Raw genomic sequence first — 16,948 nt, 5'->3', positions numbered from 1 at the left:
GCAAGGTGAGAATGGGACATATTTCCAAAGCTTCCTTGTGCCTTGATCTCATCAATCTCATTATTTTTGTATGGGTTAAAAAAAAAAAACTATTGCAGACCCTGATCTGCACAACATACACAACTCAGGCCCTCAGCTACTTCGTGTTTTGAAGGAAGGCAGAAAAAGACAGATTCTTCCACTGCTTTCATCTGTTCATTGTTTGACCCAATAGATTAAGCTGTGAAAAAATAGTGGAGGCCTCACATGGGTGACTCTTGGAAAAGGCAAAGTAAAATATCTTTGAGAAATACTGCTCAAATAAAATGCTTTTATTTCAAAACTTTAAGTTACAGTTGAATCAGTAGAATGGCTTACGGACACCTTCTGGATTTTATTTGTAGTTAATTTTGAGGATTTCTGTATCCATTTTCTATCGTCTCCCAGGTGATCCTATATGTAACAAGCCAAGGATAAGATGACTTCTTTTAGCCTAGAATGGTGTGCTTCTGCTTCAAGCTGAAGATATAGGCCTTTTATTTTAAAAGAAGTTCAGTTACAAGAGTCTACTTCATAGTTCAATGAGTACTACGGCTAGTGGACAGGAAGGGACAAGATAAAAAAAAAACATCTTGGGGTCATCAAGGACTAATTTCTCCATCCGTTTCACCCAAACAGTGAGTCAAGCCAGATGTTTTTAATGATATGTTCATAATAACTAAAATTAAAACGTACAATTTCAGTGGTCTACCTCACCAGCAATAACTGCCAACAGAGGGTCTGATTAGGCAGGAGACAACAGCAGGCAAAGCACACCCTAGTTTAGGAAGCTGTGGTCTTTGCTAGAGTTGGACAGTGCTAATAACTGGGTTCTTATGCACCTATCCTTGCTCTACCACGCTGAGAAACCTGCTTCTGGAGAGTAATGGAAACTGATGACAGGCATGCTCCCATTCAGATATTATTTACTATCAGAAGTCCCAGTGATTTCAGTGAGGTTGAGATTAGGCCACTTATCAGTAATCAGAAGAGAAGATACAGTGAAATACTGTGGTACCAAGTTTCCTCCTGTTTAAAAATATAATTTTTTAACACACTGAAAAATTCTGCCCCTTTGGATTAAATCAAGTAGCTTGGACAAATAGTGAAAAAAAAAGGTAGTAGATTTCTGGTATTAAAACATTACATTCAACAAGAAATGCTTTTTCTTGTAAGTACTTTTCCACATAAATCTGGAAAAGCACTTTTGGAGCCCACTGTCATGTCGTGAGTTCTGTAACAAAAATCCCAACAAAGCAAGTTCAGCAGTTTTAAAACGCATCTGTGTGTGTAAGGGTATTGCCAATTAATAGCATAATTTGAACAGTTGCCACTTCATAGCCTACGTATTTGCAGATTCTTCCCTTTTTTCCCCCTACAGTTGTGGTTTCATGTATTGTTTTCCAGTCTAAGCCCTTCACTTCCAGGACTTTTATGAGAACGTAAAACGTTTCTGGCACAATCAGCTCAGCTGATCCAAACACCACAGTCATATGATCTATTTTTTTCCCCCTCATTAGGAGTCCAAGCACACTCGTCATTTGGAGTGAAGGAAGTCTTCTGTAAGATCAAGAAAGTAATATTCAGCAATAAAATTTTATTTTTGTCTCTGAAGGAAAGCTATTTCCTATTTGAAGGAAATTACAATTTGAAGGAAAGCTATTTGAATGAGGAAGGTTACAGATCCACAGGAGTGTTGAACTACCCTACACAACCTGCATCTCAAAAGTGTCCACAGAAGGGGCAAGTGTGGAGGAGCACCCTGTGATTTGTAGGTCAGTGCTCATTAATTCTCCAGATAGATTAACCTCATGCACACTTTGGGTGTCCCATGACTCTGACACTTTAGCACCTGCTTAATTAAGTACTGTATGCTTATTACTCAGTATGTTGTTGGAATAAAGTTTTTGCTTAACTCTTTTTGTGAACAAAGGTGTTTTCCTGTGTTCATGTGCTGAAAAATTTGAGGACTATTCAGTGGTATCTGAATACACAAAGTAATAAGATACATGTGGTCTCACTGAATGCGGGGGAAGCACACTGAATCCATTGCACAGATTAAATTATATCCTCTAAATTATTTATAGACAGGTCAGTCTAAGCTTGTAACCTGCTTAAGAGAAGGCCATTGATTTGAGCCTGTATATTAACGTGTAGCTGTTTTGCTGTCAGCTGAGAGGACAAACACATTTGCCACACGTTCTCCTGCCTCAGTTGCTTTTGAAGTATTGAAGCAAGGATACTGAGAATTTGGCAGGATTCACAGAGCCACTGGGATGAACAGAGGTAAACATTTCAATACTATCTAGCTGGATAAACGTAGGTGGAACTACACCCGTTTGTAGGTGGAAGGCTATTTTTAGCAATTAATGAGACCTGAAATGTAGCATTTCTTCACTTATGAGCACATCTTAAACCCATGACACTGAGGAAGGCACTCACTCACAAGATAAGGCTTGCTGCTTATCATTGATAAATATATCACTGACTCGCCAAACATGCCAGTGAGCTTTAAAATACCTGCCTAAGTACATGGAGGCATTTCAATGACAAAAAAAACCAATCAAACATTTCAGAATTTCAGAATCAGCTCTACTAAGGACAGCCTTAATACACTGGGAACTGTGGACTGACGGTGGCAGGTAATGGTGTACTTATCTGAAAGCAGCACAGGGATGCTTTGGAACCTCAGAAACTGGGATGGCATATTGCTTTCCTCATCCAGGTATTGCCTCAAATTGCAGCTAATGTGGGAAATTCTGACATGGAACTTTCTGGATGTTGTAGTTACCATACCCACAATTTAAAGTTATGTGTAGAGAGAAACCAAATGATAATACCATTCCAGAGGAATGACATTTTTTTTTATTATAGTCACCTTTTCACTTTGATGCCACTTAAATGGTTTCTATAAATGGTAAAATCTAATTCTATTTATCTCCTAATGAAAACACTGAAACAATCCTATGCAGGGGCTCAAGGGAGTATGTGGGTGTATAAGAAAAGTTATCCCCAAACAACTGAATGGCAGAGAGGTAATTTATCTTCTTTTTTTTTTTAAAAAAAAAAACAACAAGTGTCCTTTATGGATTCAGCCTCTTTGATTCTGCACTTTTAAGAGCATATCTCATTTTTGTTGAATAGAAGTACAGGTCAGAAAAATGCAAAGCACAGGAAACAGGGAAACATGGGACTACCTTCTGGAAATTCTAAGAGTACTATAAACAAGATTTTGAAGGGTAATGATAAGGAATTTATATTCAATCAGTTCTGGAAGTCAACAGTAATAAACTCATTTGTTTATCTACTGAAGAACGCCAAACCCTTCTGAATACTGTGACCAGAATTAAACAAAAAAAAAATCCCCTTACACAGTCTCTAAGAAGCAAATGAGGTTATCTATTTAAAATGGAGAAAAAATAATCAGAAAGAAAAGAAGTACATGTAAAGCTATGGCTGGCTGTTTATTGAATAAGTTTTAGGACTGAAAAAATACTGTATAAAACCTGGGAATACTGAATTAAGATGGATTTTAGTTGAGTGGTTGGAGGCTGCACACAAGATAAATCACTGCTGGATCTTAGAGTGATTTTGAACACCAGTTTTCCAGCATGATGTAGTCCCAAAATTGCTTACTATCTATCTTTTGCACTGAATGCTCCTATGTTAGGTCTAAACCCAAGCAGTCACTGTGACGTCGGCAGTGTGTGACTTGCTTTAGCTTTGCTGTGAGACGCAGGGACAGGCACGTAAAGGCACTGCCGCTCTGAAAAAGATGATCCAACAAACACACCTCATGCACTTTCAGAAGCCACTGAATTCACTCGTCATTCTCTTCAAAAACATAACAGGAGGAAGAAATGATTCTCCAGGTTTGTGTATTAGCACACAAGGGACTACAGTGTGCTCTCAGGAATGGCTTTCTTCAGCCTGTCTGGGTTCAAACCCTCACCTTCTGTTCCTCATTTCTCCCCCTGAAGCCTGGTGACTGTGCAGGGAAATATGAAAGATCCCCAGAGTCAACAGGAGAACAAACAAAACCAACCCCTTTTTACTCAGCCAACACGGGAAGCAGAGCTGAGATCCCAGGGCTCTCATTCCTGCAGTTTTGGAAAGTTCCTTTCAAGCTCTTTCATTTTGTGTAAAGATGCAGTCCCGCATGCCTGCCTGAAATGAAACTTCTGTCTTCCTCAAATATTCCCCAGGAGTTCTGTTTTAATAAAACTGTGGTGGCACTACCTGAAGTGGAAGAAGTTGTACTGCATACAGAAAAGGTTATATATATATTAAAAAATATGGTGCCATTTATGACGATGTTCACGGTGCTCAGGGGAGAGTAAGTAGTTTCCATCCCAGTTTGTCAGGCTTTATGAGCAATAGATTTGTCTACTCAAACATAGAGAATAATAAAAAAACCCCAATATCAGGCCTACACGCTTTAGTCATATTAGAAAAATACTCTAAAACAACCTAAATGAAAAATATCTATAGATCCGAGTGAGGCGATGTTCATACAATAACCTTTAATTAGCATCCTTAAATTTCTTACAGAGTACACTTAATTTTATCTATGCCTAGCAAAGAGGCTGCCTTTCTAAGACAGGGTGGTAGATCTCTGATTTCTAACTACACATCTGTGGCACGCAGATGAAGAATTGTTGAAATATGTAACGGATTACCCCATAAAGTGCATACTAAACGATTGACCACATGGTGCTCACTGTTAAAGAGCATGATGTAAATACGTGCCAAGAAATGAACTTCAGCCAGTTCTTAAAAAACTTGCTCACATCTAATTTTAGTTGGTAAAGAGTAGCTATAGTTAATTTTATTGAAGGGAAATATAAGTCATCTGCATTATCAGGAAATAATAAATTATGATTATTTTTGCTTGACCTACAGAAAAATTTGATATGCAAATTACTCTGGGTTTCTCTGTCAAAATGCACCATGTGAGACACAGCTAGCCAAAAATGTTAACAATGTAAAAGGGATATAATAGCATCCACATGAGTTAATCTTTAATATTACTGAAAATGAGATAGTATGCAACATGAGTAATTGTTCATTATATGCATGGCAATTATGAAGCTGAGTAACTACTCCCACTGTCTCATTGAATAGGCTGTTGCAGGGGAAAAAATGTAATAAGCACAGTAATAATAAACAACTACATTATATAAATAAACTCATTATGCAGACAGATTTAATAGCAGAATACGTGAAAAGGGACCTTGATAATCTTTGATGTACCTGAGAGGGCAAATAAAAACATCCTAAACTCTTTCTGAAAACAAAGTAAGAGCAGGAAAGAAGAAGAAATGTTCAGGCTAGGGACATTCAGAATAGAAAAAGTATTCTAAGATGTAAAGCATTAAAAGCATTCTCTGACAAAGTCAGTATGAGTTTTTTATAAAATGATTTTCATTTAATCAGCATAATCTTTCTTATGATTAGTAATTCCACGTGGAAAGTCAGCAATAAAGTCCTTTTATAGAGAGTAACATTTTTTAAGATTTACTGGCCATTTAATTTATAAAATAAATCCTCCCTTTTGTAGTTTAAAGCCTGCAGGCTGCAGCATCCTACATGCATGCCTCCCTGAGTTAGCCAAGGTGCTCCTTCATGTTTGCTTTAATGCAACCCAGCTCTTCTCACCTAAATATGAGTAAGCCTAGCACACAGCAACATTTTTATTCTACATGGAAAAAAGGTATATCACCATGTGACAGGCAGTACCTGGCGTTTAACTGTTCTTCCTAATTCTTCTATGTTTCTGTAGGAAGGGAGCTCTCGGGTGCACTCAGGGAACTGAGACAGAGGCAAGCATGGCAGGCACAGGGCTCTGGGCACAGGGTACTTTTCTTTCTTGTCCAATGTTAACAGCCTTTGGGTATTTAGGTGCTCTCTACATGAGAAGTTCTAGGCAGATTGACCTCAAAATGCAGTTTTCTGTCCCAATCAGTTCATCTGCTCTTATTTTATAGCAATAGTGCACATAAAAGTACTTCCCTCACATCTTTTTATACATCTGTGTGTTTATGTAGAAGAGGAGAAGAGAGAACATTGATATATGATGTATTTTTAGCTCGCATGTGGATTTTATGCAGTAGTAAAATGTCTGTGATATGGCAGAATTACAGTTTCTGAAACATCCAATAGACACAACTCCTCTTTTGAAAATTTATTTGGCACACAGTATGCAAACCACTGCTGTGAGGCAGAAGATAACTTCCCATAAGATGCCTCTACATGACCTTTTGGAGGAGCTTCGTGCACTGGGTGTTCATAGGAAATAGAAAGAAGTAATGAACCACCTAAGTTTTGGAGAGGGAAAACAGAAAGATACTAATTGGATCGGGACATTTCCATCAACACTAAATAAATCAATACAAACTACTGATATAAATGGGTATATTAAAAACAGTGAAAAAGAAGGCTATTCATTAGAAGAAATGATGATTTAATTTGGCAATTGCTAGATGAATTATCAGCTAACTGAATTAAAAGGAAACCTCAGAGATTCACACAGTATTGTTCCTATCAGAAGTGATTTTTGCATTTATTCACAATAAAATGTAGTTAGTGATCCTTTCCTCAGCCTGACACATGTCTGCTTGCATCTCTGTCCTCCACGTTATGTCTTTGTGATTCTGTCTTTTTGAGAAACATTGAAGTTTCTTCAGAAGCCAGCTGGGTTTGACCTGTGCTTAGCCCTGTGCTGCTGCACCCTGCCCTATAGGTTCAGCACTGCATGATGATATGGGGCCTGTGGGACAAGGGGAGTTTCACTGCAGGTGGTGCCAGAGTGGGAACTGCATGCTGCAGTTTGCAGGTCTGGGAAAAGCGGCTCCTAGAAGAGCAGGAGGTAAGGTTCATTTTAAGAATTTAGGCTAGAAATAGCAAGGGATGCTGATTTTTTCTTGTCTACTCTTGTAAGCACTGTTTTTGTATTACACAATGGATAAAAGTGTTCTTAAGAGACAATCACATATAAAGTAAGCATGAAAAAGTAGAGTAGAACCAAGGATATGAGGCTGAATTTATGAAATAAGTAGAATGTTCGTACTACAGAAGAAGGATGCCACATAGTATTTAGTGCACAGAGATTAGCATTTTCTCACAATTGCATGCAAAAAATTAGATATGCTTAATATTGCCATTAAGACTAGATTTTATAGATTCTGTGCATTATATTTGCAAAGGCAAGACACTCCTTGCAGTCAAGCAGCTGAATTAAAACAGCTCAGCTTTCAAATGCTGAGAACAATTTTTCAGTCATTCAATAGACATATGAGATTTACAAGGAGGAAATGGAGTTTTCTGTTATTTTAATTTTGATTTAAATGTGATTTAGCTTATTGCAGCTTTCAAGTCTTGTGAACCTTTCAGTCAGTTGAGATTAAAGTCCCTAGCAAGATTAATTGTAGAGTTGGGATTAAGAGATTTTATAAATCACTCAAATTCAAAAATAAAGCTAGCGGAGTCCTAGGATAATGATAGATATATCCATATTGTATCAGCTACAGCTAAATTGAATTGACACTGTAATAGACTGAATGCAGTCAAATATGAGAGCATAAGCTATTAATAAAGATCATTCTTGACGAAAATGCTGACACCACTGCAGTGACAATTTGTGGGGGTAGAGTTCTCTTGAAGAGCTTTCATTTCTCTACAAACACCTGTATGAGACCATGGTATGGCTTCCTGATTTGTCAAGGTGTCCTGCTCCAGAGGGCCAGTATGCAGGATAATGAAATTACCTCCCTGCCTACAATAACTATATTGTTCATAAAGATGCAGTGTTAATTTGTCATGATGGCTAACCTTTAAAGGATTTCCTATGAAAATTTTGCATACTTGGGGAATTTACCAGTTGGTGACTATGTGGACTGAGAATGGAAGCTGAGCTGAAATTCTTTCTGTCAGAGCAGGCTGTGACACCCTCTATTCACATATACATGTACATATATACATATATGTACAGCCACAGATACACCATCTCCCAAGAGACACTTATCTGTGTGTAGCTATATAGCTCATTCAATACCCCAAAAAAGAGACAGAGGAAGAGAGAGAGCTTTCCTTTGTTAAAGCCAAGGGGTGAACTGTCTGAATCCATTAAGGATGAAAGGAAGATAGTTAGCAGAAAAAAGAAATCTCAAAGGTATTTCTAAAAAACACTGAGGAGTCATTAAGGCACTGGAGAAATGCAAGGTTATTTCTTTGGCAGGCCATCTAAGTATTTTTAGTAATTTCTTTAAGTGGCTGCCCTGAACAGGGCATAGCTTTCTCTATTCTTCAGACCACTGCACTACAAGGGAGATACTGTATTGTGGGGCTGAAGTGAAACCTCACCTTGTGACCAAGACTGAAGTCTCAGCAGCATCTGGCCTTTAGCAGAAGGTGAGATCACATCCACACCTATGCCTTGTCTGTTCCACACCTTCCTCACACCTGGCATCTCATAAAGCCAACGTGATGCTTTGGATGCAGCTGAAAAGAGAGCAGCAGTTCTGCAGACTTCCTCTTTTCTTGCTGACTCAGCCAACTGGGTGCTCAGCTAATTTCCGCAGTGCTACAGAAGCTTGCTCACAGTGGAGGTGAGGAAATATTTTTAATTGATTAGAGCCTCCCAGAAAGCCAAAGCTAATTTGTTAGTTCTCAGATGAGCTGTTCTAAAAATCGTATTAGAGATAAATTGGAGGTAGACTGGGATGGCTCTCCATCACCCCTATTCAGGCTGCATCAGTCACACACAGTTAAACTTTTTTTTGGGAAAAACAACTCCCTCCTCTGCAAGAGTTTGCTGCAGTTGTGAGTAAAGCCAAATGCCATTGATTTAAACGGAAAGCAGAGCTGAAAGGGTCAGTGACCTCTGGCTCAGGAAAGTCTGGAGTCCAGTTTCAATGCATGAGACAAAGTTGAAAGACTGAAACAGTCTCATGTCAAAGGGGAAAAAAAATTGTTATCATGACAGCAAATTATACTCTGATTTACCACATGGTATATTCTATTTTAGTGAAGCAAAACCTAATTTGATGTTATGCTCATGGCTTAACTTTAGAGAGATAGTGACATATGGACCTGTAGGGGCAAGACTGGTGCAGACTGGAAGGGAAACCTGATGACAGTGATACATGGCTATACAAAACTAGGAACATGACCTGGACCACACAGTGTAATTAGGGAATGTAAAGAATAAAGACAAAACCTTAAAATATTAAGAGGAAGTGATATTGAATGCTACAAAGGTAAAACAAAGAAGAAATATATAACAGCTAAAGTTTTGGATAGATATTTTGTTTAAACAAAACCTGAATGAATGAGTGATTCAGTTTCTTTTGCATGCTAAAGACAAGGTGAGAAAAAAGGCTATCTAGAAGTACAAATGAAAATAATTTTGTGCATTTTTTAATCCATCCCCCAAAATATAGTTCAAACATCTTTTATTCATGTGCAAATGTTCTCTCATGCGTTTAATTTTATTTTAGTTAATGTTTTCCTCAACATGCCAAATGATCAGAACAGGCATTAACAGTGTTTATAGCAGGAATCTGGATCCTTCAGAAAATACTGAGAACTTTGTATAATACAAACCAAACAATGGTAACATCACAGATGTATTTTAATTATAATAAAAATAAAAGACCTTTATCTAGAAACTACTTTCAATATATTTTTCTTATTAAAAAAATATTTTACTCTTCCCAATATCCATGTGCAACATGCATAATAATAGAGTTCACAACGTCTGAGAACAGATAAGGAGAAAGGGATTGTGGAGATCTTTCTGCAGATTTTAATACACTTTGGATTAGGCCCTTTAACAGTAACTATGTTAATGTGACATGGGGCATTTGCCTTTGGAACCTCAGGCTGGGTCAAGTAATTGCATCTGGGAAATAGAGTTTCTGTTTCTTCCCAGGTCTTCTGTGGTCACATTTTTGGAAGATCAATTTTGACAGTACTCATTTAAATGTTTCCTAACTTGATAGTAAAAGAGGGATGAAAATGGCCCACAGAAATCTCAGGAGTAATGTATGAATTCAATCAGAGTGAGAAATGTGAATTAGACCCTTTCGGCTATGTACTTAAAGGGAGGTAATCTTGACAAGACTCAGGAATACATTTTATGTCTTTCTCACTACATTCCACAGTCTTGTACTTTATCTCTAGATTTTTTTACGATGATAGAGCCATAAGGAGTGGCACTATGCTTAGAAAAAATATCTAGGATGATCTATTCCCATAACCCTAGGACTCCTGATTTTGAGAAGAGCAGCAAACAGCACAAATCTTATGGTGAAGGAGAACATCTGTCAACACCCAGTGACACAGATTGCACTGTACTGTGAGGCCATATGTCATGTCCATGTACTGACTACCTTCCTTTTGCTAGAAATAAGGGTGTGGAGAACATATTTAACTGTGATTTTCCAATCATACGGACTGGCGGCAGCTACCTCATGACAAGCAGTCACCTTCCCACGCTGCTTTACTCAAGGGATTTCCCAAACTATTTCACCTATGCATCAGTTTCATAGGGTCTGGAAAACAGGTGTAATGAAATAGCAAAAGTTTGAGAGAGCCTACAGCAGGACTGAAAATAAGGGTCATTTACAAGAGAGGCTGAAGTGAATGCATAATCCATAAGTACAAAGTGTGTTAATGACATTAGTTACATCTGATATTAGTCCCCTGTGCACATGTACTCATTACTTTCTTAGAGATAACAATTTCCCTCACCATAAATACCAGCCTTTTAGTAATACAATATGGCATCATCAACTCTTTCATCCTTTATTGAGAAGTACATGTTCATATGATTTATATGCACACTTCTCCTATAATGACAATTGGCTTCAAGATAATGGCAGTCGAAAAAATCTGCTACAAAGGATTTTTAGGAGCAGGACAAGAACCACCTCTTTGCCTGGTATTTCATTAATAACCAATGACCAGTTGCATTACTCACGTCTCAAAATAACAGTTGCCAAACAACTGAGCGTGGATTAGAAAAGTCTTTACATCATGGTGAGACAGCAAACTGGACTTTCACCTTGTATTTTAAAAGCATGCCTATTGCATATATTGCCTCAAGACTCAATAGATTTCACAGAGAAAACGACAAAAGATATCGCTCCAACTTGTATTTCAGATCTAGTTCTTTACATATTAGGTTTGGATCTCTGAAAGAACTTCCAGCTCTATTTTCTAGTCAATAAATGCATTTAGTGTATATGCCAATATCCCCTAAATAATATAATTTTAATTTGCTGGAGGACTGAATGTAATCCTTCCATTACAGCTACCACAAACAGACTAAGCCCAGCAAAGATCCAATCAAAAGGGGCCTGTTAAGACAGATCTTGTATAGCAAAAATGAACTGGACTGGCTTGAGCTGGTAGGGAGGCAGGAAGAACAGGACATCGGTACCCAAAGATTTAACCAACTAAAGAAGAAGTTTTAAAGTTTCAAATTCTTTCTTCACTGTGTAATCACAGTTACCTAAACCAGAAAATGTGCAGTCAGCAAGGTGTACAACTCCTGCAAGTCTTGTCAGTGACCTCCAAGCTTCCCTAAACTGGAACACTAAAAGAGGGAAGCAAAGTTAGACCATCTCTCACACTAATCTACTGACTCACCTTTAGGTCACTGGCCGGGAAAGTCCAATATAGAGAATGACAAGCACTTTGAATTCATACTTCTCATTGTTTTAAAAAAAACTTTTCCTGATAATATCAGTGTTAACTACTATAAATGTTACTACTGCGGCATTAAAATTCTGTCTGTAAACACTTCTCTTTCAAGAGTATACTCATGGTAATCAAATAGGAATCAGCTACTCTCCCTCTTAATGCAATACCCTTCTATTATAAACTGACATGCTGTACCAACCCTTTGACAGATGTGTCAAAAAGAATGTTTTTGCTCCCATAGTTCCTTCCAGAGACCTGTTCTGGACCATCACACTCCACACTGGCAAGATAACAATTCACTGCTTTTCACTTTGTTTCATAAAAGACAGGCCCATCAGTTTATTTGATTCTATTAACAGCCCCGTGGGGTAAATTTCCCCAGTTTCTGTTGCTGTTAGTGGATATGTGTGTTAAGAAATACACTCGGTCCTACAGATTAAGTCTTACAAGTGTCTTGTATATGACACTGGTAATCCCTTATCTCTACAGGCAATGCCAAAGGATCTCAGGAGTGTATTTGCCTTTTTTATAGGTGGGTTGTTTGTAATAATCCCATGCTCACCCTTTAAAGCCCCATTTTAACGTTCTCCCTCAGCAATTACTACTTTTGGTTATCAATGACTCTTTGCACTACCTCATGTCATCCCATTTCGGTTTTTCCAGTCTTCACAATCAATGGATTTTTCCTGTTTGACATTCCCAGTCTGCTCAGTCATAGTAATGATTGGCCATCTTCGTATTATTAGTACAGTTCCATGTTTGTGGTTACTGTCATTATTGACAGCATTAGAAAATGAATCTGTAAGGAATTCTATAAATCTCTCATCTATCATGCCAGTTTTGGGCCTTTCCTGCCATACTTCCACATTCTTCCAGAAAATTTATGTAAAGCAATTGCTTATAACTTCATGAGCAATAATATATCTAGAATCTGAAGATGTAATTTATATGGGGGTGTGTGAAAGGTGCATATTTTTGTCAGACTGCCTTACTGAATGAGATGGGTCAACAGGAAACTTTAAGTATCTTCAGCAGCTTTTAAAGGGTGCAACTCAAATATAAATGCTTTCGTATTAGAAACAAATCCAACTCAAACAACTGCTGGAAATCATGCAACCACTTCCTAAATAAATCCATACACATCCAGCTACACTGGCAACATGTAGGCAAATTTTAGGCAGTTATTAAAATTCTTTCCATCAAAATACCCCGTTTAAATATTCATTATTACCTTGAAATTTTTATATTTAAGCCTACAATGACATACCAACATACACATTTAAAAATACCACGAGAGGACTCCTATCAGACTTCTAACAGCCTCCTACTAACCTTAGGTGGTTTAAAAGGATAGTCCGGTGAAAATGTTATGTCAAGGAAGAAAACTCCGCCTTCATATACAGACCCTGGAGGCCCCAGTATAGTTGACCTCCATTCATAAATGTTGTCTCCTTTGGGTCCAGCACTACAACAGAAAATAAAAATATAACATAATAACTACATACAATCAAGAATATACTGCATCAGTTATAGTCTACTAGTAGTACTGCTGATTTTGCAATAACACAACAAGTAAAAAATTGTGTATCACATTAATTTAGTCCTGGATAAAACATGTAAATGGTGTCCTAAGCTCTGTCAGTGAAGTGATACGTTCAGCCAGGAAGAAGTATTAAACTCACATTATAAATTATTCAAATAAGCATAGAAAAATTCCTGACCATCTTATCTCAAATATTTTAGTGGGCATATGTGAAGTATTTACAGTGCAAGGATATAGAGACTTTGCTGAGGTGTCTTGACACTCTCTTGCCTCACAAGCCATCCTATTTTCACCTACCTCCTCATCCACCTACCTCATCAGCCAGTAGCAGTGTAATTACACATATTATTATGCATCACAGACTGCACTAAAGACTGAGCAGGGTACAAAGGACCTTGCTGCACTAAGTCACTAACCTAAGCTCTCCAGTCACTAGTACAGAAGGCTGCCTTACTCTGCAATCGCCACCCTGTCTTTAAAAATATTATAACCAGCAAATGGGTTAAACTGTTAGGTGATGCTAATTCAAAGTCCTCGTTTAAAAACACAGTACGGAAACAATATTTAAAATGTACAAAACATAATCCTCTATGGGAAATAAGAAAAATCTCTCACTCATATGGTCAATTCCTGACCCAATCAAATTAAAAACTAATACAAGTTATTGAACGACTCTTCCAAAAGCCAACACAGCCTCCTTTCACACAACATAATCCTGTCCATAGAAACACATATTTTACTCGGGGTGGCCTCTTAAGGAATATGAAGACTTCTTTTTGGTTCACGGTGTGCTGATACTAGTTACTGATACAGGACCCGAATTTTAATTAGGATCATTTAGGATGGTGACTTCTAGATACCTGATTAATATTTTTCAGAGCAAGGCAGTGCTGGTAGATATTTCAAATAAGTGATGTGGTATTGTCTTAAGGCATTTCTTGTGAAACAATTCTTGTTATGTTTGCAATAAAGATTTCCACAGCATGCAGGGGTTTCTGAAATAACCCTGTGTGTAGAACAGATGAAAGCTCTTGGCTATGCTCCATGCCTCACAATGTACCCAAGGCATACAATTATTATACGACATCGTGTCATGTTCACTGCTCAACTATTCATTTTGTTCACTGAAAGTTAATAAAACCCTCTTTCACCTGAAATTCCTTGGACTCCCTTCATTAAAACTTCTGACTGCATGATTCCTTGCGTACAACTGTGTGGCTTAGTACTGTGCAGTGTACTTCATTAGTCATGGCACCTCCATCAATTTTCTATAATAACTCTTAATGCTTCTTGGCTTTCTAAACTACGTGCTTTCTTAACAAAAATGGGTTACAGAGACTAGAATATTATGGAATGTTCATTTTCTATCAGCCACAGTAAAAAACTAGCAATTGTTTTGAAGATAAAACCTGGCTTTTTAAGTGTCACAATAGCAGAAGCGTTCTCATCCATATTTCACAGTGTCTATAATACATCAGGTTGCTAGCTGCCAAACAAATTTAATTTACCCAGTTCTCACTTTGCATTAACCTTTGAATAATAAAGCACAGCTGAGACTGCTGTAAGAAACAAACCAGAGAATGAATAATTAAAAACATCTCTACTGCCTTTAGAAAGACCAATCCTGAGTCAACACGGAAGGTTTAATTGTGACTGAACTAGACATTAAGGGGCTAATTGAATTCTTTATAAGCCCAAACGAACGTGTTCCTACATCAGTGCTATGGTATATACAAGGTTCACAGAAAGTAAAACTCCTAAAAAATAAAATCAGGCAATCAGTTCAAATAGAAGAGGCGAGAAGCAGGGGCAGTCTAAATCTTACATGAAAAGAAGCTCATAATACGTGAAGGAAAACCTTTCCCATTTTCTGAAGAAAAATGTTCTAACACTTGCAGAAGCAATGACTCAGCTGATGCCAGCAGGTTAAGATGGAAGTGATATAAATGTTGGTCCCAGAGAAATGGTTGGAAACAGCGAGTGACAAAAGCGGACACTGTCTTTTTTAGACCTTGTTTATTCAGGAAGGGATGATTTGGCTCTTCTTGGGTTTGAGCAAGCCTCACATTTTTGATCAGAACTCTCTCTGATAGTCACATTTTCATAAAATATATTATTTTTATTTGTTTTTCCTATTTATTTAATTTCATTAACATTTGAAATGAGCAATCATTAATTAGAATAGTTGGAAAATGCTCCATCTGCCAGATGAACTGTTTCGGCACGTCCAGCTACAAGCCCAGCCTGATCATATTCTGAGGATGCTGATTAACATTAATTGAAGGTTTTCTTTGCAAATGAGAGATGAAGCTTTATTAAGTATTGTTATTAATTTGAAGAATAGCTTGAATTGTATGGAGTGTGGGAACACTGCTGTTTTCGATGCTTGTGTGTTAAGAGTCTTTGCTGGCAGCAAGGCAGCACAGACAACAGCTGGTATTAAAAGCAACAGCATGCACAAGCATAAAGTTTTTTCACTTGCACATTAATAATATAAAAAGTTTGACAGGTATGTTATCTTTGTTTTCCTCCTTTCCTAATTGTTTAGCCTTTTATTTAGCTACATTATTGGCAACCAGAACGACAACTCATCAGTCTTCACCAGAGAAAATTCCCATATGTGCAAGACCTCAGCCAAAGCCTTATTCTATAAGGTTTATAATGCAAGAGGATTTAATTGCCCTTCTCTCTACATGGCTATCTGCCCAGCACACTGAAGCCCAAATGTTTTACATTCAGTATGATTTATATTCCAGCTCTATTAATGTTACTGGCAACCAAACCACAGATCTCAAAGAAAGTAAACCAAACATCTCAAGTGCCTGAAATTCTGTTATCTTTGAAGGGACAAATTCAGACATGCACCCGCTCAGGAAAGGGCAGACTAAATCTGTCCTGAACTCAACTGACCCCAGGCCAGAGCCTACACATGCTGCCTGCTACTAAATCAGTCGGCTTCAGGGGAGAAATAATGATGGCTGTGGCAGCTCCAGGTGGAAGTGGCTGAATGATAAGAATAAGGTGGTTAGGAGAAGGACAGGTTTGCTGCCAGATCAGCCTCCCTCTTTGAGCCCTGACACTGAAATCCTAGTGAACTTGCAGGATGATGCTGTCAAGGAGTCCAGTGAGAACAATGTGGTGTGACTTTGGAGCTAGTACTTCTCGTATTTCCAGCATTGGAATTTGTAACCAAGGAGGTGCAGCTGAGCATAAAGGCCCTGGAGTAACCAATGGCTTGTCAAGAGCTACCTCTCAGCTGTCATTATCCTCCTGATGAGGCACTGCAGAGAATATTGACCAGTTTACCTGCTGGGGACGTTTTGCTCACTGGAAGACTTGGGGTGGGTGGACATAGAGTCAGCCTTTTTCCTCTTCCAGAAAGATATCAATATGGGTGTATGAAATTCAGGACAAAGGAGTTAAAAGATATAAAATAGTCTCCTTTGTATTTCCCTCTCCTTACATATTCTACTTCTGCCACTGCATCCCATATATATACGTGTAGGTGAAATATGTGCACTTCAGTTACAGTTAGTAGCAAAGTACTTTAAATGCTTCTATAACTGAATTAATTTTGCTTTAAATATGCTTAATGCACTGAGTATTTTCTATTCCCTCAACATGTTTTAGGCAGGCAGTTACTTGAAAGTAGTGCTGCTAAAAACTGCTTGTCCAGTACAA

At 37.9% G+C, this 16,948-nt stretch overlaps 1 protein-coding gene across 1 annotated transcript in view; it reads right to left on the bottom strand.

Moving 5' to 3' along the window:
- LOC103779965 (ubiquitin-conjugating enzyme E2 E2-like) overlaps window positions 1-16,948 on the bottom strand; it is a 64,354-nt gene that overhangs the window by 24,747 nt on the left and 22,659 nt on the right. The window contains exon 2 of the mRNA XM_008947611.1: window positions 13,057-13,189. Within this exon, the coding sequence (XP_008945859.1) occupies window positions 13,057-13,189 (133 nt within the window). The remainder of the gene's footprint in view (window positions 1-13,056; window positions 13,190-16,948) is intronic.

Source organism: Merops nubicus, unplaced genomic scaffold (assembly GCF_000691845.1).
Source record: "Merops nubicus isolate BGI_N331 unplaced genomic scaffold, ASM69184v1 scaffold6679, whole genome shotgun sequence".
Classification (NCBI taxonomy): Eukaryota; Metazoa; Chordata; class Aves; order Coraciiformes; family Meropidae; genus Merops; species Merops nubicus.
Note: the sequence above shows the minus strand (reverse complement) of the source record. Positions and strands in the feature narration are given on the sequence as shown.